Below are 20,996 nucleotides of genomic sequence, written 5' to 3'. Positions count from 1 at the left end.
CCTTTATTCAAGAGTCCTTCTAGCAGGAGGGATATTTAGGAATAATATATCGACACATGTACTGCTGGTGATGAACTGCTGCACAAGGAGCCCCAAGGTGATGGGGCTTATTTACAACAAAAGATTACATTCCGTATTAATAAATTGCATATATCATGCTTAATGGGTTTTATTTTAAAAATGCTCAGAGAGAGAGAAGACGATCCACATTCTTAAAAGTAAATAAATAATAAGAGTCACCGCTGCTCTCCTCTCCCGGCTTTAAGGGAAACTGATCAATTATGTATCAGAACAGATGGCTGGAGTGAGAGGCAACAGGAGAGGAACATGAGCGACTACATCTTTAATTGTTTTAAAGAACATGTCACAACAGGACGGGTGTGTTCCCTGTCTGCCGGTGCTACAGATGCGCTAACAGAGCGGAGGGGACAGCCACCGCTCCGGGTCTGCCTCCGCCTGCCCGGGATTCACACAAACACACTGCAGTCTGTACACGTTTACACGGAAAATGGCTGATTGATAGTAAAGTGCACTTTCACTTTAAAAATCAGAACAATGACAGATTGTTTGAGCCCATTGCCAACCTGACGGTAATAAGCTTTATATTGCCAAAATCCTCATCGTCCTGCCATCAGTTCAACACTTGAAGTTTACATGCATTAACATTCACAATGTAAACATCTATCCTCTTCATGAAAATGAGAGGAAATGCATCAGGATTTATTTATATTCACATTATCAAATAGGTCTTTGTTGCACACATGTTGCGTCTATGTTAGTCCATCAAATAGAGTCCAAGAGTCCACAAAATACACAGACACGGCCAAAGACACACTTGTGCTTCTAAGGAGATAACAACTCCTCAAATATTTAGCATTTCTCACAAACAATAATAATTTACAGCCAAATAAATAATTTAATGTTTTCATCCATACGCTGTGGTGTGAGCAAAAGTCTTCCGCAGGCCGTTTCTGGAGTCAGTCAGTAGTTGTGCTTCGTTACTTGCAGGACCGGAGTAACAACAGGCACAATCACACAGATGTAGAGTATCTGTACGTCCACATTGAAGTGCAGCGCCTCACTTTTTCGCCAGTGACTCCTTAGAGCAGTGAGGGTGTTTTTCAGGACTGCTACCCAGGACTTGGACCTTGTTGGCGGGGCAAGGACTGATGCTGTCTGCCCCTCTTCCCACAGTGCCAGGCCCCTCAATGGCAGGGCCTGGCGTGGGCCTTGGCACACCGGTGTTGCTCGCCCCGACTCCAGACAGGACTCCCACGCCGGCTCCGGGTCCGGTCGCTGCACTGAGCAGGTTTGCAGATTGTAGCACAGCCTCGGAGTGCTCGCGGGCCTTCATGCGTAGGGCAGCCACGCTGGCTGTGCGGTTACCCTGACAACCGTAGGGCGGCAGGAAGGACAAGCCCATGGGGTCAGAGACGCAGCAGGAGCACAAACCATTACCTGGGAAATAATGAAAGTTGGATTTACATTTAGACCCTTGAAAAACGGATTCTACGTCATTTTTATTGCCATCTCTATTTGCAGATGAAGGAGAATCCTTTTTACCTTTCAGCGTGGCGACCTGTGAGAGGGCCTGGGCGTAGGTGGCAGAGTTGAGGAGGGTGCCCGGTATACAGGAGGGGAAGAACGGTCCACTTGGACCAACTGTCCTGCTGATACTGGAGACAACACAACCAATTTGCTAATGAACAAATACATTATTTGATGCACCTGCATTACTAGAAACATCAACAGCTGGGGGGGGGGTTCTAACTAGTGTATATTAAACATTTGAGCATAGACATTTTCTCTCCGTGTGGCTTTTTGCATCAACATTTCAATTTGGACAATTTATTAAGGATACTGCAAAAGAAGAAAGATCTCGATGGCTGTAAGAGTTTTGTGATTGCAGCCTCCTAATTATTTCCATCGCCCATCAGCTACTCTTACGTACCGAAAACACTCGCCACGATCTCACCTACGTCGATCACTGCTATTTTACTCACCTCTGCTGCATCTCCAGAGGTTCTTTCAGTTTTCGGCCGTGGTCCACTGGGGACTGAGAGTTGATGCTGCGAGACGGAGGCGTGCCCTCTCTCATCTGCTCTTTGCCTCCTTCGGGGTCTGCGCTCCCTCGCTCTGTCTTCCTCCACTTTGCTCTGCGGTTCTGAAACCAAACCTGCACAGAAAGATTCAAAAGAACCCAAAGACAAAAAGCAATCAAAGAAATGACATTTCCTTGAACCTCATCGGTCTGCAACCATTTACATTATTTATTGATATCCATGCCTTTAAAAAAAATATAGTCTCCTATACTTATTTGTTAGGCATGTCATAAATGCAATTCAACTCTTCATTTTATTTAACTTTATTTTCTTTTTTTGTTTGCACACCCCAAGAGGCATTTGGATGTGTCACATGAACGCTGCAACGTCCCACAGTTCCTGAATTATCTAAAAAAAAAAAACACCACCCGCACAGGAGAACATATAGTCAAGTTCTTGTGTCTTAATCGAGTGAAGGTCACTGCCTATAACAACATTTAATTGAGCAATTTTTCATTATCATATTTTAATGACTTCCCACTGACAGTTGTGCTGCCCGAGAGAGAGGCGGCTATGATGAAGTCGTTTATTTCCCTATTTAGTGATTGTTTGACAACATCAGATTCGATTAGGACTTGGTTCTAGCAGGCATTAATCTTGATGTGTGAATGGAGGTTGGAGCCGGTGTGCATGTGCCCTGCGTCCCGCCCATTGTACCGGTGGTATAAATGATGTCAATAGCCAAACAAAACACATGCATTCATTCGGCATAAAGAAAGGACAATGTTTTGGTGGAGGGACAATACAACCAATGGACTTATCTCACCCCTGCACCTTCCAGCTAGAAGTCGCCCCACACATACACCCCCCAACACACACACACACACACACACACACACACACACACTCACGCAAAACCTCTCTGAATGGGCTATAATTGCTCCATTAATCTCAATTTGCTGCGTGCTCTTAATGCGGGGGAGGCCCATTGACACTTTACAAAAAGGGGGGCAACAACACTACAACAGAAAGGAAATTTATTTTCTAATAATAATGTAAGTTTAATATCCCTGCATACTGCGGCGGATTCATGTTCAGATTTAATAATAGGAATGTGGTAATCGGATTACGAGGGGAATAATTTGTTTACAATCCCTAATTTACAGCGCTGGATTCCATTATCAACCCCGCCATTGGGTTTACGCGATAGTAAGATGACCCTGGGGAACAAAAGGCAAACTATTATATTTCCCACAATTAGATCTGCGCGCACAACAAAACCCAAAAGCGAATCTGGAATGCAGGAAATTACATACAGGACACGTAACTTAATTACATCTGGCCAAGTTTATAAGGCGCATATGTGGAGGGCAGAAGCGGAATATAAATTGGCAAATTTAAGGTGCGTGTTTTTTTTTCATTGTGTGTGTTTCTGTTTTGAAGTGTGTGAGACAGAGAGTCGCACACACACACACACACACACACGCACACACACAGAGGAGGAAGTGTGGGGAGTTTTAGATTCTGCAGGTTTTGAGAAAAAAGGGTCAGCATGGATGACGTAGCCTGTTCCTGAGACGCTGACAAATTAGTGAGGAACATTATCGCTAGTTAATTATGAATGACCGATTAATCAGGCTAATCTAATATTCATCATTATGTTGATGTTATTAAAGTAAGGCGGGGATGACAGAGTGGCTTAATTTTCGCTCTTCCGCGTGGTCAAACGTGCCCAGGACGCACGAAGCTGCTGCAGCCTGCTGCCTACCTGCACCCTGGCCTCGGTCAGGTTGATCTTCATGGCCAGCTCCTCCCGGGTGAACACGTCCGGGTAGTGAGTCTGGGCAAAGACCGCCTCCAGAGCCTCCAGCTGCGCGGAGGCGAAGCAGCGACACTTCAGGATCAATACATTCATTTTTCATTGGATTATTTATCATTTTTCTAACTTGACAGGCTTTTCTTTATTTATTTATTTTACTCATCAGTTTTATTTTGTTTAAAAAATATTTTCTTAAATATTATAAATGCAATTGATGTGGAAAAATAAGCAAAGTATTCAAAATGTCATATATATAAAGTCATAAAATAATGCCCTCACAAAATCATCAAAAAGACAAATACTAAGATAAATTATTGATGTTCTTAAATGCATTTCTGTTTTTTGAGTATTTTTTCCCCATCGAACCAATTAAGGAGTTTTTATAATTTATGTAAATTCACAGCTCTCTGTCATAAACCTTAAATTTGAAAACGTCAGGCAACCAATATTCACATTAATTTGCCTTTATTTTATTTTATTTTACATGTACCTGCCCCATTTTAAGCCTATTTGTTTTTCACAAAAAAAAAATTGTAATGGAGAATGACCTGTTGCAAAGTAAATGTTGTTCTGTTTCTGCGCTGTTTCCTCCGTAGGAATCCATCATCAAAATCAGCCGGGGCGTGGTTGCCGAAATCGCTGGAATTCACTAAAAGAAAAAGAAAAAGGAGAGAGAGATTTCTGTCAATTCACGAAATCAAGTTTATTATTTAAATGTTTGCCTATAAAAAAATCCATTAGGCTAAATGTGTCTATAAAAGAAAACGTATAGGTTGCATGTCTGAAAATGAAAAGCAGGGGGAAAGCTTTTTGGCAAAAATGTATTTCCTGGCACAATTTGAATCTCTATTAGATGCATGAAACATTGATGTCGGGTGTCTGAGGGGAACCATGACGGACTAAGAGGCATGACACCTAACATCTGTGCCCGGGACAAAACGCCGCTCTGCCCCGGGGCCGAACCACCAGCAGGCTGACTCCGCAGAGCCGAAAATAACACTTAACCCTCCATATGCTCGTTGGATTCAGGGGGAAATATAGTTTGATGAGGGTTAGGGTACAAATATTTACAGAGATAGCCTTTTGTTTGATATTTTGCAGATGGAAATGTTTTCCTTTGATCAAATCACGGACCGGATCAGCGCGTGGAAATCTTTCAATTTAGGCTGTTCCACTTTTTAACTAAAGATCATCGTGGGGGGGGGGGAAAGAAAGAAAAGAAAAGATAACGTCTTCTCGGGCCTGGCCGCTGCTGCATGGAGCAGTATGTGCTAAACAAGCAGACACTTTACGCGCTGAAACGCACGGCGCAAAACTTTTCACAATCCGTCTTTAGGATTTTTTTTTTATGCACTGCAGCGGAAAAGGAAATAAACTGACAAATAATTCACGCAGAAACTTACAGGTGTTGGAGCGACAGCACTCTCCGTCAAGCTGGGGCGGACAGTGAAAGTAGAACATCCTTGCGCGCCGCTGAGCTCCGAATCTGAACCTAGAACAGAGAGAAAAGTTTCACCCTGAAGCCGCAGATGGAATGCAGCTGCTGCGGTGCAATTCAGACCTATGGTGGGAAATCTATCAAATTAAATCGTACTTATACAAGGCGGAAGTTTGGAAGGATTCAAAGATGACGCGACAGCATCCTACCTGCAGTAAGGATGCTGATGCGAGTGACTTCTCGCTCTGGAGGGAGGAGGGTGAAGCACTGTCTGGGAGTGTCCAGATCTCTCTCTCTCTCTCTCTCTCTCTCTCTCTCCCACTCCCACTCCCACCCACACAAACATATACACGCACTCACCAGAGGTTGGGGGGTGAGCGAGACAAAGCCGTGTTAATCCGATTAGGACCAATTAGGCGTGAGATTCTGCGACACTATAGCCGAAAGCCTTAACATGCACTCCGTAGACAGTTATAGAGACATCTGGACACTCCCAGAGAAATGTGCTTGTGTGAGAGATAGAGATAGAAAAAGAGAGATGGAGAGAGAGAGACAGGGAGGAGAGAGAGATACCCAGGGTGGCAAACGGCAGCTCTTCTCTGGTGCCAAAAAAAAAAAAATCATCACAAGTGATTGTTATTCCAGAGTCAGGCATATTCCCTAACCATAAACATGCACACATACCCGCTGCACTTTTTTATTTGGTTCTTTCATATATTAAAAAAAGGAGGATGACTGCTTTTGGGTTTTAGATTGACTGTCGGGCGGGTTAATTGCTCGTCAGGGTGCGTTAGGGGCTCCGCTTTACAAGGGCTTGCGCACGTTGAGCACTCACAAGGCCAAATTTTTGATTTTGTTCACAGCAAGGGGTCCCGCGATTTATTTCGCTTCCTCAGATAAATGATCTGCTGCGGGACCCTTTCAATTAGTTTTAAAGCGCATCTGGGACGGCAGAGCGCAGACGCCATGCGTCTCTGAGGTGGAGGCAAAATGAGGCTTCGAGAAGCAGCTGAAATTTAGAAGAGGAGTGCGGGATTGGAGTAAACCACATAAAGTGCAGAAAATCCCTTCTAATGGCGCGTAATTGGTTCTGTAATATCATTACAGGCGGATAATGGCCAGTTACAGGGCCCCGCGCTATTAAGGGTTTCCCTGGCGTGCAGCGTTTATGTTATTAAAGGGGGAATATAATGATATTTTAGTTATTAAATGCGCGTAATTAATTTATGCACCACTGAAAATAAAGTTGTTATTATGACCTCGGCGAGGTGCGTGGAGAAAATTGAAATCAAATAACGGTTGATAACTTTATCTCAATATTTGGCGTAGACAACTCTGACAAGATGAAGGCCCGCAGTGCGAATCCGCTTCCCGGCAGCGCCTTTCCGCTCCATCCTGATGGTTGTTTAAGTGTCTCGATTCAATTACACTCATCTCCGTTGGTTATAGAAACAAATTGACAAGTTAACCGTGATCTCACTTCATGATTTCGCCTGTCAGCTGCAGCGACCAGAATTCAGGACCTCGGACAGCGCTCAAGTAAAACTAATGTCTGGGAGTCTTAAATGAGGTCACATTTAAAGATCCATATTTATCAGTTATTTTGGTTGGCACATCATTTTAACCTCAGTTTGCAGGATTTCAAACTCTCTAGTATCAACTCTCTATAGTTGAACATAATCTGGTGTACGCTGAATCTAAAATAACCAAATGTGAAACAATTACAAAGGTTTATTAAATACAATACTGTACATGGAAAAAGTGGCAACATTAAATGTGGCCGATAATTCACAAATAATTGGAGGTAGATCATTTAAATACATCTTCAACAATTACACACAGTCTAAGAACAGTCAGCATTACAAAATCTACCTGTCAATGGCGATTCGGTTTACAATGTGAAAAATAATCCCCGACCTTAAAGGAGATGTTCTGAGAACGTGACCCAAATTACACTGTTGAGGAGCATAAGTTGAGAACAAACATATTCAAGTAAATAATTACTCACGGAAACGCAGTAATAGCCTTCACACAAGCACAGGTTATGTGAATTTAAGCGTATTAAAAAATCAGAAGCATAAATTTAACTGATTCAACGGCAGCGGACTGTCAAAACCTTAACTGACAATCTCATGAGTTTAGTGTCTCAACCAGGTGTCTATTGTACAGGGAAATAACTGTTTGTAACAAACAGCGGTATTATTAGATTACCCATTTTGAGTGTGATAAAGTGTGATGCATTTGTCAGACAAACATCTATATTTAAAAAAAAACAAAAAACAAAGCAACACAAAGAATCCCGATAAGCATGGCTGATAAAAGTCGGCTGTGCGAGTCCAGTCCGTGCTTCGCTCAGCGGAAGTGTTCCTTCAGTCTCCACGTTCCCTCCTCCCCTGGCATCCTGCGGAAGTCACAGATGCTCCTGAGCAGCTCCCTGAACACAGGCGCCTGCTGTTCAGTCAGCCTTGGTTTGAAGTACTCCAGCACTTCTCCAGTGGCGGCCTGTCCGTCCACGTTGGCCTGGAAGGCTATGAAGTTGCGCAAATCCACCAGCAGCTCATCATGCTCGGCGTTTGGAGGTGGGGAGGAGCTCGTTCCTTGGGTCTCGTCCGTTTCCTCTGCTTCATCTCTTTGGCTGGAGGGAAGACTGAGGTAATTACGGACTTTCATCTTCGCCAACAGGGCGGAGGAGGACAGTGGGGCCGAGTCTGACTCACTTTCCAGCCCCTCCCCACTGAAATGAGCTCTTGAGCCAGGCTTCTTTGACACAGATTTCTTTATAATAGCAGCATCCTAAAAGACAAAAAAAAAAGAAGCCGCACGTCAACACAAATACAGAAGACCTGTAACCACGCCGCCTTTCTTCGTCACCGGAGCACAGCAGTTACCTTGCATTTGCTCGGGGTGGGGACAGACTGAACAGGAGGCGCGACCAGGAGAGAATTCTTCTTTTGTCCGAAGCGCTTCCTGATAGTGCAATCAAGGGAACCATTGAGACGTTTGTTTTAAGTGAGGGAAGTAAAGCTCTCAGGAAGCACACTGTGTGAGAGTGAGAGCGCGTACCTTGCAGGTGGAGGAGGGGCTCTGTTGTAGGGCAGCCTGCACTGCTGGCGGGAAATCTTCAGAGCTTTCAGGGCATCTTTGGCCACCCTGGTGGCTTCTGCCTCCACAAGAACGTAGTCAGGGTTGGAGGACTCCATGATGGTGTCATGTTGCATCACACTGTGAATGCCTGAGGAAGATGAAGAAAGAGAAGAATAAATAAATTCAGCGTACTGAGAAAATAAACATTTGGTAAGGCTGGTGAGTTTCGTGCGCAAAATAATTACCAGATTTCCGGAAGAGCTTTGCCAAAACGTAATCGTCTGATTTTTTCTGATCGCCTGGCTCGTGGTCTTCTTTGCTGTGAGTCCTTCTTTTCACCAGGTGAGAGATGCGGCGGCCTTCAAAACGAGCATCCTGGGTGTGCTTGCGTTTCTTATGTCTGTGTTTGTCTGGGTCAGATGAGTTGCAGTGCTTTCTCTTTTCCCGGTGTTTCCGGGGACGCGTCGGGAGAGACTTGTCTCTGTGCTGGCGACAGCTGGATGACTTTGGGCTTTTGAATACTAGTTTGTCCGAATCCCAGTCTCTATTATTTTGTCCTGTTAGTTGTGTAGTTGCTAAAATATCTGACTCTATATCAGCACAATTTTGTTTGGTGCTTTGACAGTCTATCGGGATATTTAATTTATCCTGAGGGTTTTTACTGTAAGAATTGAGTCCCTCTCTTACTGCAGGAAGGTTTGAGGAGTGTCTACTGTCTGCACCAGCCTCATTGCAGTCTGGGGAGTTTCTATACACATGGCCGCCATGATTAAATGCGTGTGATGATCTTGGCCTCTCAGTTTTCTTGGGTGCCTTGACATCAGACCCTGTGCCTGCATGAGAAAGAAAGAAACAAAACTTATTGGGTGAAGTCTGTGAATTGTTTTTTTTTCGGGGGGATTTTAAATAAATACAACAACTGCACGCTAATTTTTTTTTTTTAAACTAAAACAGACAAGTAAAATCCACAGACCTGCAAATATGGCACTGGTCTCCGTCCCGTGAGCGGCATCAGGGTCAGACAGGGTGAAGAGCTCGTAGATGTCGTTAGATTTGAAGAATCGTCTTTGTTTGGGATCCTTCAGAACACGATTGGTAAGAAACTGCTTGAAGATTTGCCTGAATTGCAACGGAATAAATACAGAATTAGGTTCTTGTGAGTTACTAGTTTACTTCAGCAGGCAACGCCATTCATCTGTCACCACAGAGTACTTTGGCTGATGGATGAGAAAATTAGTTAACCGCACTACTGTCGGTACCAAAATAGAGTCCCTGCCGTTCTTCCAACTTGCTTTTTTAAAGCACTTTACAGACACAAACCAAACAGAGCAACAGTTTAGAGGTCCTAGATTGGCCATTTAATAATGTAGGAAAGCTTTTCAATTACTGAGAACTGGGAGAGTGCAAGTATTAATACAGCAGTGATGTGAGCAATTAGTCATGTTATTACCAACATTCATGGACACGCGAAGCCAACGGAAAGACAACTAAACTGCAAAGACGAGATTTGAATATCAGTCCGAAGGCATTGCTAGCAGTCAAACATCATAACGTAAAGCCGCAGTGTGACCTGTGGTAGATTTTCTCCTCAATGGTCCCTGCAGTCAGCAGCCGGTAGATCGTCACCTGCTGCTTCTGACCTATCCTCCACGCCCGCTCCCGTGCCTACGAGCGGTGCAAAATGTTTACATATGTGATCACAATAAATGATCTGGAGCACAATGTCATGGTTTGTTTTTGGGAAAGGTAGATTTCAAGTTGCATAAAAATAACGACACACTTGATAAATTTGGTTTTACTTGAATCATTGTGTGTGTGTGTGTGTGTGTGTGTGTATGTGTGTACTCGGGTTCCAGTGTGTGTGTCTAACCTGTGTGTCTGTGCTAGGGTTCCAGTCTGGGTCATAGATGATGACTCGGTTGGCCCCAGTCAGATTGACTCCCAGACCTCCGACTCTAGTCGTCAACAAGAAGATAAAAATGGAATCGTCCTGTCAAAATTGAGAAAATGTCACAGTTTAATGAAACTCGTTTTACATTCGTTTTCATAGTCACTTTGGGATACGATCTCATCAATAAAGCTTACTAGTTAATTGTTGACCAATCATTTCTCATATTATCATATGAAAGGCTGATCTGGAATCTTGAATTAAATCACCTCTTCAATTTAATTCGATCTGCAGTGAACTGTAGTCATTTCAGATACACCGTGTTCACATTGAAATAACAACACATTACATCCTTAGTTGTCAATTTTGCCATGCCTTTGAAGATGATCCAAGGATTTGATGAAAACCTATGAACTGATCTTGAATAACTCACTCTGGAGATGTACATTGACTGAGACCATACGACGCGCCCACTTTGAACAGGTTGTCACCAATTAGCATTTCCACCTCAGGGTGTGCACGGCCCACTGACGTATTGCGTCCCTTAGGACAAGCTTTTCCTGGGAAACACTCAGAGCCATTAGAGAGGACTAATCCTTACCTCGTTGTAGCGAGCGATGAGGGGCTGTCGGGAAGCTATGGTGGTGGTGCCGTCCATTTTCACATACGAGTAGTTATTCTCCCTCACAAATACCTCAAGAATACGCAGCATCTGGAAAAGGGTGAGAACACGGCAGATAGATGGTGAGTAAAGGAAGATGAGATGATAAACAGAGCCAGGAAAGGGGGGGGGGGGTAAGGTTTGGATTAGCTCTAAAAGGATTAGCACAGATTAATATTACATGGACAGAGATACCGACAGGGAGGGTCTCAGGTTCTCTCTGAGGTATAATCTCATTGATATTGACTGCAACAGCTGGGTCCTCCCTCCCTCTCCCTCTCTCTCGCTCTCTCTCGCTCTCTCTCTCTCTCACACACACACACACACACACACACACACACCAACCCAATGTTACAAGCACAGGGGTTGTACAGGCAGAGACAACGTTCACAAGTAATAATGTTTGATTTGAAAAGTGACTAACGCTGCAGAGGGATTCTACGCCGACCTGACCTTCACCTGTCTCGACTGTGTGAAGAACAGGACTCTCTGGCCTTGCTTGAACCAGAGACGCAGCAGCGACTCCACGACTATAAGCTTTCCTGAGCGTTTCCAAAAGCCAAACTGTTCCTCTTCAGTTAGCTGGTCCTCTGGGATTCCCCTCAACATCCTGGGGCCCCCAGAGAAAAGGTCCGGATGGTTACAGATCTTACGCAGCGCTATCAACCCCGAGAACACCTGGACGGCACAAAACAAAGAGAACAAGAATTCTATAGACGCTTTTGTTGACCAACACAGAAACCTTCTGCATTTTTCTGTGTCGCACCTTTAAACAAATAAACGCATTTACTTTAGTCTGCAGGAATGAGCTACATAATTTATTTACAGACATTAAAGGCCACGTTTCTTGATGAAGGCCCAACGGTCACTGCATTAGTAATGGTGGTTAATGGACCGAGAGTGACCACTGACTGCAAGCGCGTGCGTGCGTGCACGTGTGTGTGTGTGCGCGCGTGCGCATGCAATCAGCTGTGGTCACCGCTGCCTCCTCCAACCACGTCCATTTGGTCAGTGGTGATAAATGGTCGTGACTCATTCTCCGGGGTTTGGCTAATGTGAGAAGACCAACTGAAAGTCTTTAAAGAGACTCTCTTCCAGAATACGGGATTCAAACTATTAAGGGTTTAACTAAATTCACACGCTTCAATTCCACTTTGAGTTTTCTGTTCCTTAAGTGTAAAAGAGGGCATAAAGGGGACACACACAAATGCCCGTGAGTGAGAGGGATATTTATCAGCTGATATTCATCAGTTAGCAGGTTAAATAATGAATGAGGAAAATCTGGTTCTTGGAAGCCTTCTCCTTGACTGAGAGTTTTACCCTCCTTGTCCTTGTAATGCACCACAAAGAGCAAAAATGAAAACGGCACAAAGGAAATGGGATCAGCGAAAGAACGCCTGACCTGCATGTCCCCATTTAGGATCTGGTAGACCTCTTTGGAATCTATGAAGCTCTGATACACCTGCCGCTGGTCGTCTGTTAACCTGCAAAAGAGAACCTACACACACACACACACAACAGTGCAAGAGTCTGTAATGAGCAGTGAAAATCTGCTTTAAAGCCCCCTGATGAAGAGCGGTGTGTGTGTGTGTGTGGAGAAATTAGTGGGAAGCAACTTGTTTTTTGGAGCCACTGCAGTCCTGAGGGACTGACTTAATGAGTCAACCAGCGTCAGGCGCGAGGACAGACCAGGGACTGCCCACCTTAATGAATACCTGCTCCTTTTACTTTACCAAGACGTTATTAGTTTGCTTCACCTGACGAGGGCCATTCATCAAATACACTCCTTAGACACAACACAGACAGTCACGTCCAATCGGAGAAACGCCTCCCCAGTTATGATTTCAATACTTGGACATACTGGGTCAAACGTCTTCTTCCTGTATGATGGCTACCTGCTCATTTTTGTCGGGTAAGCAGAGGTTGTCTTTCACGTCTGCCTTCATTCTTCTGAGCAGGTAAGGGTTGATGGTGTCCCTCAGCACACTTGCGCACTTAAAAGCCGTCTGGACCTGGAAAAAACGGCATTTGAGCACAGACCATTTTCAAAACGAAACACAATGTCATCTCAGCGTAGAGAACGTCAACATCAACACCCCACTCTCCTGGACGTCTCTCGATGCTTGATAGCCCCTTCTTTAGCCCTCCCTCCCAGCAGTGCACAGCCATCAAACACGGCTCAGAGTGCTGCTGGTCTCGTGGGAGGGAGCCCTCTCCTTTCATCTATTACTATTTCTACTATGGGACAGCTCCAAAAGATTGCTTGAGAAACACTGCGCCCCCTGTAAATGTGCTGCTACACCTCCCTTCCGAGTAAGTGCTAAAGGCCTGTTAGCCGTTTCAAACATCAACTCCACAGGAACCCACCGAGGGATCAAAGGCACTCTCCGTGAGGCCGGAGGTGACAATAACCTCACTGGAGGTCAGAGTGGAAAAGAGGAGGAGGGCAGTAGATGATCCAGGGATCTGTGCACAGGCTGCTGAGTGGATTCACGTGGGGGTGCAAACGCATGCTTCAGTAATGGATCCTGCATCCACACGCTCGCCCAGCTCCTCCAACTGTTCATTTGTGCACATGAACATCGAGGACCCGCTCTGCTGCGCCGAGAACTACCAAAAGAGGATAAGGCAGCCGAGCTTAGCCCTCTCTGACCATTTAATAACATTAATAATTAGTAAAGGTTTTTATTATCGACAGCGGAAGAAGCATCAATAGCAAGCTTAAATAATTAAATCCATACAGTCAGTGGGTTATTAACGACTGAACACTAATGACAAAGGGCCACGATTTAGCTCACTTTAGCCTCTCCCTCTCTCACACTAGGGATGGAGTGAAGTTCCTTTGCATGGGCCTACATTATCCCACACTTAATGGCTTCAGTGCACCGCTGTCTCTCATTCTGATTCGCTCCCATCAAACGTTCCGAAATGACGAGGATACGCGTGTGACTGGTGTTTTTGACACTTTGACTCTTCATCAGTCCCACCCAGTGCTCCAGTTAGAGGTTTACTGACAGGCCTTCTGAATAACCGCCTGTATGCGTGTTATGCAACTTCTAGCGGGCTTTTGTTAATCATACTATTATTTTAAAGTCATTTGGCCAGTTTAAAAAATTGTCAACTTGAAATAAAAACACCATGCAGTCGTCTAACTAAACGAACCTATTTAATCTAACCTCCATTGTTCAATACAGAAATGGGTTTGGGAGCAGATTTATTGCGGTACCTGTACAGGTGAAGCGTTGCTGTATCCTCCCATGGTAATTGGTACGGAGAACTGCTCCATGAAGACAGGCAAAGTACCCAGCTTTCCGGGAAAGGCGAAGTCAAACAAAGACCACAACTCCTTCAGATTGTTCTGCATGGGAGATCCTGACAAGATGAACCTGTGGGGAGTGCGAAACTAGACAGAACAGAGAATTTATATTGTATATTTCAAATGATTGGCGTGGCGTACCAGATATAGAGTTTCTCAAAGGTAAGCCCTTAAGCTCGTATGGTGAGCTGGAATGTAAAATGTCTGATAAATGGAAAGGCTTGCATTGCTTTTTTCAGATGTGCATAGGCAAGGTGAAAGGTGATCATGTTACACTGAGAATACGAACATTTGTCTTAAACAATACCTGTTTGCAGGCAGTGGTAACTCCAGCACTTGGATTCCTGATCTTATGGCCTTCATCCAAAATAATGTAGTGCCAATCCCAGCGCTGCAACATGTCTTGCATGTTCCTCACAGCTGAATATGAAGTTATCAGGACACCATGACATGTTGCTATCTCTGGAATAAGTTTTGCCTGCAACAGAGAACAATTACAGGTTTTTGTAATTGTAACTTTTACATTTGCTTCCTAACCTTCTCAATTTCTCCTCAAGACCACATAAACAGATCTCTAGTGCCCCCCAGAGGAAAGAAATGCCCTGTAGGAAGCTCTAAGTGAATTATTAAGACAACACAGAGCATCAGTTACCTTTTTGCTGGTGAAAGAGCCGGTTTCATGAAGAACAGCCACTCTGAAAGGAGGCCACCAAGTGTGGAACTCCTTCACCCACTGGTGCATGACTGTAGCTGGACACACAATGATGGTCGGACCCAAGCCTGCGTACCTAAAACAAATACAGAACAGCCACATTTAGCCTCAATCTCGAGTTCAGAAGGGCAACAAAGAAACTCCGTGTTCATTTCACTTAACTGGATAGCTTCTAAGTCGTCATTAGAATATTACCGTTTCATCATTTCCTCTACAAACTATAGAAAATAGAGGCTTTTGCCCAATTAAGGAAGAAACGTTCTTTGCTTTCATATGAATGTGTGACACCTTCAGACAAAAGGGAAACAGAGGAAGCAGGTTGTCCAGGTCTCATAAAGCAGAAGCATCATCCCTGGACAGAGTTCCATTCACGACCTGCACCTTACAAATGAATCGGAGGAGGTGCGTGGACACATCCTCAGCTCCTCGGAACATTTCTAAGAGCTTTGTCTCACAACAAACACACAAAAAGGACACACTAATGGGCTGGGCTCTGCCGGGTGGAAGCTATTGATACTTGGCCATAATTGAGTTTGCAAGCAATCAATTTGTGGGCGTCTATAGCAGACAGAGTATCGACCATGAAGGGAAGCTCTTCCTAAACGTGAGTGTTGTTTGTGCAGTAAAACCAGATTACCACCACCGCTGTCGTGTTTTCCAGGCCTGATCTGTTGTCCCAGACTTGCTCCACACCCACCGAGTCCAAAGCCCATTTCAGATTATCACAAAGACGCATTTATTCCAGTACAATTGTTGTGCAACACACACACACAAACACGCACACACACACGCACAAAGAGTGTCAGCGTTTCCTCTGATGTCTGCAATAAGACAGTGAAGAGTCTGATAATTGAAACATGTTTAATAATTCAGATGAACACTCTCAAGCAGAAATCCCCTTAATCAAATATTCATACTACACAGACACACAGTCTCTGGCCACAATTTGTTTGTGTGTGCGTGTCTGTGTACCTGTAGTTGGATCCTCTGGTCCTTAGTTTGCTGTAGCTCAGTCCAGCCAAAAAACAGATGACCTGGATGGTTTTCCCCAACCCCATCTCATCTCCCAGGATGCCACCTGCCTGCTGACAGTGAAGTTCCCACAACCACCGTACGCCAGTCTGCTGGTACCTGACCATGTGATGAACAGGTAAGCATGCGTTCACATTCAGGTGTAGAGTCTGGACAAGGTGACCCAATCATCACGCCGTATTTCAAACAAAATTAGGGTTCAGGTCATGGTACAGCAGACACTACAACAAACTATTTAAACCCACCAGCTCGAGGAACAGAACACAAGACTTTCTCAATAGATGAAATCATATTTAGAGGTAGGCTGGGCAAACCTACATTTACCAAACAAGCTTAACTCAAAGTGGCAGCTCGTCTCAAAACAGAAGTCATGAAAGTCAGCAGTGACCTATAGTAACATTCAATTAAGTTTATGGTCTCTGGATCAACTAATCTTTGGTGAGTTATCAATTCCAGTCAAAGTACAAGGATTTGCTTGTTTTACAGCTATCAGTCAAACAGTCGTGACTAATTGTTCTGATATTGACATAATGCCGAGCGTTTCATGCTGAACCTACTTAAAAAGTTTCTTCCAGAGAAAACCGGGCACTTTGAAGCCCTCATCAAATTCTTCATCACTGTCATCGGTGAGCTCCTCGCCTCTTTCTCTCCTCTCCTCCCTCTCCCGAAGACGCTGCCGCTTCCACCTCCTGGCCGGAACACAAGTGCATGCTGCTCATGAAGCTCAAGCGCCTCCACTGAGCTGCTGCTAAATCCTCAGGTTCAGAAAATTTAAATAACAAGCATACTCATTTGAAAGTTTTGATATTAAAACGGAATAAAACTTGAAATAATTTGAGGATCCAAGATAAATATTACAAATATATCAGTATAAATTTGTTCCACATTGGATTCCCACTGATATTGATGAGGCCAGTGAACGAATGGGAACCCGTCCAGGGTGAACCCTGCAGCGCCATGCGCACTGGGCCCAGCTACACATAACAGAGAATGGACAGGTGGGCGGCTGGATGAGTGCTCCATTTGCGCCACTTACACGCCGTGATTTATTTAAAGACTTGCCTACACAGGTGTACGGGTAGCAAATGTTTTGATTTGCGCGCGATTCCCTTGAGTGGTGGAATATCTACAGCAAAAAAGGGAAATGTAAAGGAGAAGTTCTAATGGTGCAGGAGAGAGGGCAGTTAGAGGCACAGTCGTCACGAAGGAAATGAAGATTGATACAGACAATTAGCAGTGCAAGTTCCCCAGAAAGGTGCGAGGTGGAGAGGATAAGAATCCATCTTCATTTGGGCCGGGGCCTGTCACCCTGCCATGAAGCTGGTCCTTTAGCTGGGCCTGGGAGACCACGCGCTCTAATTAAGTCAAGACTAAGCATTGGTTCCGTTAATTACACTTTGCCGCCCCTCTTCAACCCCCCACCCATCTACATCTACGCCCTCTCTAATAATATCACTCCTCAGATAAGCCAGGCCTACCATCCATGCCCATTTGTCTGCTGTCGGATTGACATCCAGTCACTGCCGTGAAGAAAGAGGACACGTGCCAACACAATTTATTTGGCAGTTATAAATATGAAACCTCATTAGGGCTGCTCTTCCATTAATTTTGAGCATTAGAGCGAGTGAGTGTGTAAAACCATGTGCAGGAGGATAATTAGGCCAGTACGAGGGCAGCGAGAGAAGAAGAGCAGGCAGCGAATTTGCTTAGTCAAGAAACAGCTGCCAATCTCATCTGGGATTAACGCTCCTCTCTGCACTATGGAGCCAGCAGAGCACCACTGCCTTCCTCCACAGCTAAAGGGAACGGAAATAGCACATTCACACCGCTGCCGTAGCAACATGTGATGCCAAGTTAAAAGCCCAGTGTGGTGTTAGCATGTCAGCTACATACCATTATGCTGGCTGAAGAAAACGTATCACACCTTTACAACAATGATCTGTAATCTGCACAAGTTTTACCTTATTCGCTGTTTGTAGCACTCCACATCGCCGTCATCTTTGCCTTTTTTGTCTCTCCTCTTCTCGTCTTCATCCTCATCTGAACTATCAGGGCAGTAGTCATCCTCGCTCTCCTCCTTTGGCTTTACTTTATTCCTCCTCTTCCCTTCAGTTTTTCTTTGATATGATTTCAACTCATACTCCTCTTCACCCTCCTCCCCAAAGCCCTCCTCCATTCCTCGTCTTTCCTCTTGGTCGGGATCTATACCCTCATCACTGGGGAGGTACTCTGACCCTTCACTGTCCACCTCCTCTTCCTCATTGTGCTTCCTTCTTGGCTTTGGCGGCCGTGGCTCTGCCTTGGGCCGAGCCTTAGGATGGGCCTTCAGAGCAGTCATCTGGAGCTTGTGCATGCGCTTCCTAATTTTTGTATCCTTGGAAGAGGACGTAATCCTGTTGGTTTCCCCCCCGCCATCAGGACTAACTCCAGCGCTCCTTTTCTTCTTCAGAAGAGGACCTCTCTTCCTCTCCGTAGCCAGTTTGGCCTGGTCTGCCAAGTACTCGTCAAAGGCCGAGTTCTCAGCAAGCATCACTTTTCGAGGCTCCTTCTTTACCTCCTTCTGCGGGATTCGTGTTCCAAAAGGAGTCATGTGACCTGTCCGTATAAGCTCCTCCCATTCAGTTTCCTGAGATGGCATGAGCATGCTGCCCAGGGTGGATGGCCCTGCTTCTGGAAGAGCACACACACACACACATACCTTTTGTTAATTGCAATAATAAGCAATCTGTGTTAAAGGAGTGTGTTGAAATGAAATGCATGCTTTAAACTTTAATTATTGTTTTAATTAAATCACAACTGCCGACATTCAATGCAAACCCGCACAAGTGTCCGATTACATGGCAAAACTGATCGCCGCTGTGATTGTGACAGAAATTATTTTATAGCGGTCAAAACCTCTCGTACCACAAACCTAAAATGTTTTTTAGACAATATTTTTTGGGGACAGATACAGTATCTGACAGGAAATGGCAGCGAGAGAGAGGGATGCATATACGCAAAGGGCCAAGCTGGACCTGAAGCGACGGCCACCATGCAAGGACCAAAGTCTGTCGTTCAACCATGTGGCACCATGCGTGCCCCATCAATCACCTCACCCAGTCCACTGAACTGGTCTATCCATACAAAGTACCACTACTGAAGGTTTCAGGCGACAGTCTTCTTCTTCATGAAGTGTTATAATCAGTGCAATTAAATTGAACAGAAGACAACTGCATCTGTCAAATCTCTTTAAATCTTTTGCTTTATGAGACGCAGCCTATTTTCTCTGTTAGTGAGGCACTAAAAAAGGAATCACAAGATCAAAGTGAAGACTTACCTTCCTCTCCGTCCTCATCTGCCAAATGCTCAGCTTCAACCCGCTGGATGTCCTCTCCTCCCAGGAAGGCCTGGAGCCTCTTCTGCTTGGCCTTGACTTTCTTCAGCTGTTTCTCCTGAATTTAAGTGTTTTTATGAAAATCACAGTCGATGCAATGGCATATGTAACGTTATCACATACAGGCGGCCCCCACCAAACGCTAAACGATTTCGGAGTTAAACAAAACCCCCATTGACCGACAACTTGGCCAACATTTTTATGTGGTCAAGGACCCTGCATGGCACTGCCGATGCTTTTGGGGTGAACCCCGCCTGTTGCTTATAGAAAAGCTGGGATCGGCTCCAGCAACACTCATGAGCGGACATGAAAAAATTAATGAATAGAATTTTTTTTTCTTTTTGCACACGTATAGGCCATTTAAACTGTACTTATGTAAGTACTCATTCACAACTCCGCTGCCAGTGAATTCCGCTCGTCTTAAGAGCAATTACCTTTACATTTCCGAAAGCCCGTCGTGACTTCGAGCCTTTGTTAAACTAGTACGTCTGTATATCAAACAAATAACTTTATCTTAAGTCTGTCATATTAAATATCATACCTTATTTTCTTTTTGTCTTTTGACAGATTCAATCTTTCTACCAATATCTTTACTGGAAGCAGCGTAAGGAGTCAGCTGCTCAATAATCTTGTTGATATGTTTCAGAGATGTCGTTACAGACCTGAAACACACAACAAAATGAGGAGAAATGCAAATATGTCATCAGACATGGAGGGAACGCATCAATAGAGAACAAGCGGAGAGTTACAATTATGAGAGCTAATGTATTTTACCTGACATCGTCAAGCACAGACTGGTATTCCTTCTCGGCTTCGGCTTTAGCAGCAACCTGACCGGCCTCATGGATTGCTTCGTCCACTTGTTGCAGGACTCCTTGCTCAAGGACATCCTGGTCATACACAGCCACGCCAAGACCCTGAAGTTCATCAGCTCCAGAACTGGCGGATGCTGCTTGGATACGCTGCCGGTTGATGTGAAGCAAGGCGCCGGACTTCTTCCCAGCTGTAACGAACCACAATGACCGTACACGGAGACTCAAAGCCATTCATCGTGTTCTGCCTGCTCCGTTTTTGGTGCGAGTAATTACATGGCTCACCGCTGTTGCCCTCCCCAGGACCAGTGGTGGCGCGGTAGGCTGCAGCAGCCTCTGAACCCTGACTGTTTTCAGGCAAAGCGCAGATTGCTGATCCTCCTGCAGCTCCATCCTCCTCTGTCCCTCCGGGGGTAGCAGGGCTGGATAGGGTGGGGGGCATCTGCTCCTCTGAACCCTCCACAGGCATAGCGATGCAGCTGTTCGGGGGTCAGTGGGTTATTATGTGAAATAGATGGTGAAATCTAAAGGGCTCATGTCTCTAATAACCCCTCTCTAATAATTTCATAACAGATATAAAAGGTACGTTGAATGTTAAAGCTCTGCTACCTTGTATGCTAGCTTGATTAAGCTAATTACAGTGTGGACGGATACACTAACCATTCTAAACAGATAATGTACGAATTGATATTGATAGTTGTACAGCAAGCGTTAACGCCACATGCCCACATCAAACCCGGAGGAATCTCTCGGCCGTCCATCGCTCACGGTCTCCACTAACCCGCTAAGCTAACTGTGAGCCGGTTATCTTTTAAAAGA

The 20,996-nt window shown here is 44.9% G+C and overlaps 2 protein-coding genes across 2 annotated transcripts; both read right to left on the bottom strand.

The window, feature by feature from the left end:
- Positions 1-1,078: 1,078 nt before the first annotated feature.
- Positions 1,079-5,322, bottom strand: drgx (dorsal root ganglia homeobox). The gene is made up of 6 exons (XM_068741172.1): positions 5,265-5,322; positions 4,410-4,510; positions 3,811-3,912; positions 2,004-2,176; positions 1,564-1,676; positions 1,079-1,458 (listed from the first exon to the last, which is right to left on the bottom strand). Exons 1-6 carry the CDS (start codon positions 5,320-5,322, stop codon positions 1,079-1,081), a joined length of 927 nt encoding a protein of 308 aa, XP_068597273.1.
- Positions 5,323-7,029: 1,707 nt separating this feature from the next.
- Positions 7,030-20,646, bottom strand: ercc6 (excision repair cross-complementation group 6). Its single transcript, XM_068741330.1, has 21 exons — positions 20,463-20,646; positions 20,140-20,368; positions 19,907-20,027; positions 19,309-19,423; positions 17,954-18,662; positions 16,550-16,681; positions 15,933-16,091; positions 14,901-15,036; positions 14,556-14,726; positions 14,159-14,335; positions 12,828-12,944; positions 12,335-12,430; positions 11,392-11,610; positions 10,873-10,983; positions 10,254-10,373; positions 9,954-10,048; positions 9,357-9,502; positions 8,629-9,216; positions 8,363-8,531; positions 8,188-8,266; positions 7,030-8,092 (listed from the first exon to the last, which is right to left on the bottom strand). Exons 1-21 carry the CDS (start codon positions 20,644-20,646, stop codon positions 7,652-7,654), a joined length of 4,314 nt encoding a protein of 1,437 aa, XP_068597431.1. The 3' UTR covers positions 7,030-7,651.
- Between the last annotated feature and the right edge of the window lie 350 nt (positions 20,647-20,996).

This window comes from Brachionichthys hirsutus, chromosome 7, assembly GCF_040956055.1.
Source record: "Brachionichthys hirsutus isolate HB-005 chromosome 7, CSIRO-AGI_Bhir_v1, whole genome shotgun sequence".
Classification (NCBI taxonomy): Eukaryota; Metazoa; Chordata; class Actinopteri; order Lophiiformes; family Brachionichthyidae; genus Brachionichthys; species Brachionichthys hirsutus.
This window is presented reverse-complemented; position numbering and strand designations above follow the sequence as displayed.

Excerpts from the sequence above, each read along its gene's own strand:
- ercc6 (XM_068741330.1), bottom strand. The coding sequence starts at position 20,646 with ATGCCTGTGGAGGGTTCAGAGGAGCAGATGCCCCCCACCCTATCCAGC. Across the intron at positions 18,663-19,308 it reads AGATGAGGACGGAGAGGAAG|AAGCAGGGCCATCCACCCTG; the intron begins GTAAGTCTTCAC and ends GTGCTCTTCCAG. Across the intron at positions 10,374-10,872 it reads TCATCGCTCGCTACAACGAG|GACGATTCCATTTTTATCTT; the intron begins GTAAGGATTAGT and ends CAATTTTGACAG.
- drgx (XM_068741172.1), bottom strand. The coding sequence starts at position 5,322 with ATGTTCTACTTTCACTGTCCGCCCCAGCTTGACGGAGAGTGCTGTCGC. Across the intron at positions 3,913-4,409 it reads CAACATTTACTTTGCAACAG|CTGGAGGCTCTGGAGGCGGT; the intron begins GTCATTCTCCAT and ends GCCTCCGCGCAG. Across the intron at positions 1,459-1,563 it reads ACAGGTCGCCACGCTGAAAG|GTAATGGTTTGTGCTCCTGC; the intron begins GTAAAAAGGATT and ends ATTATTTCCCAG.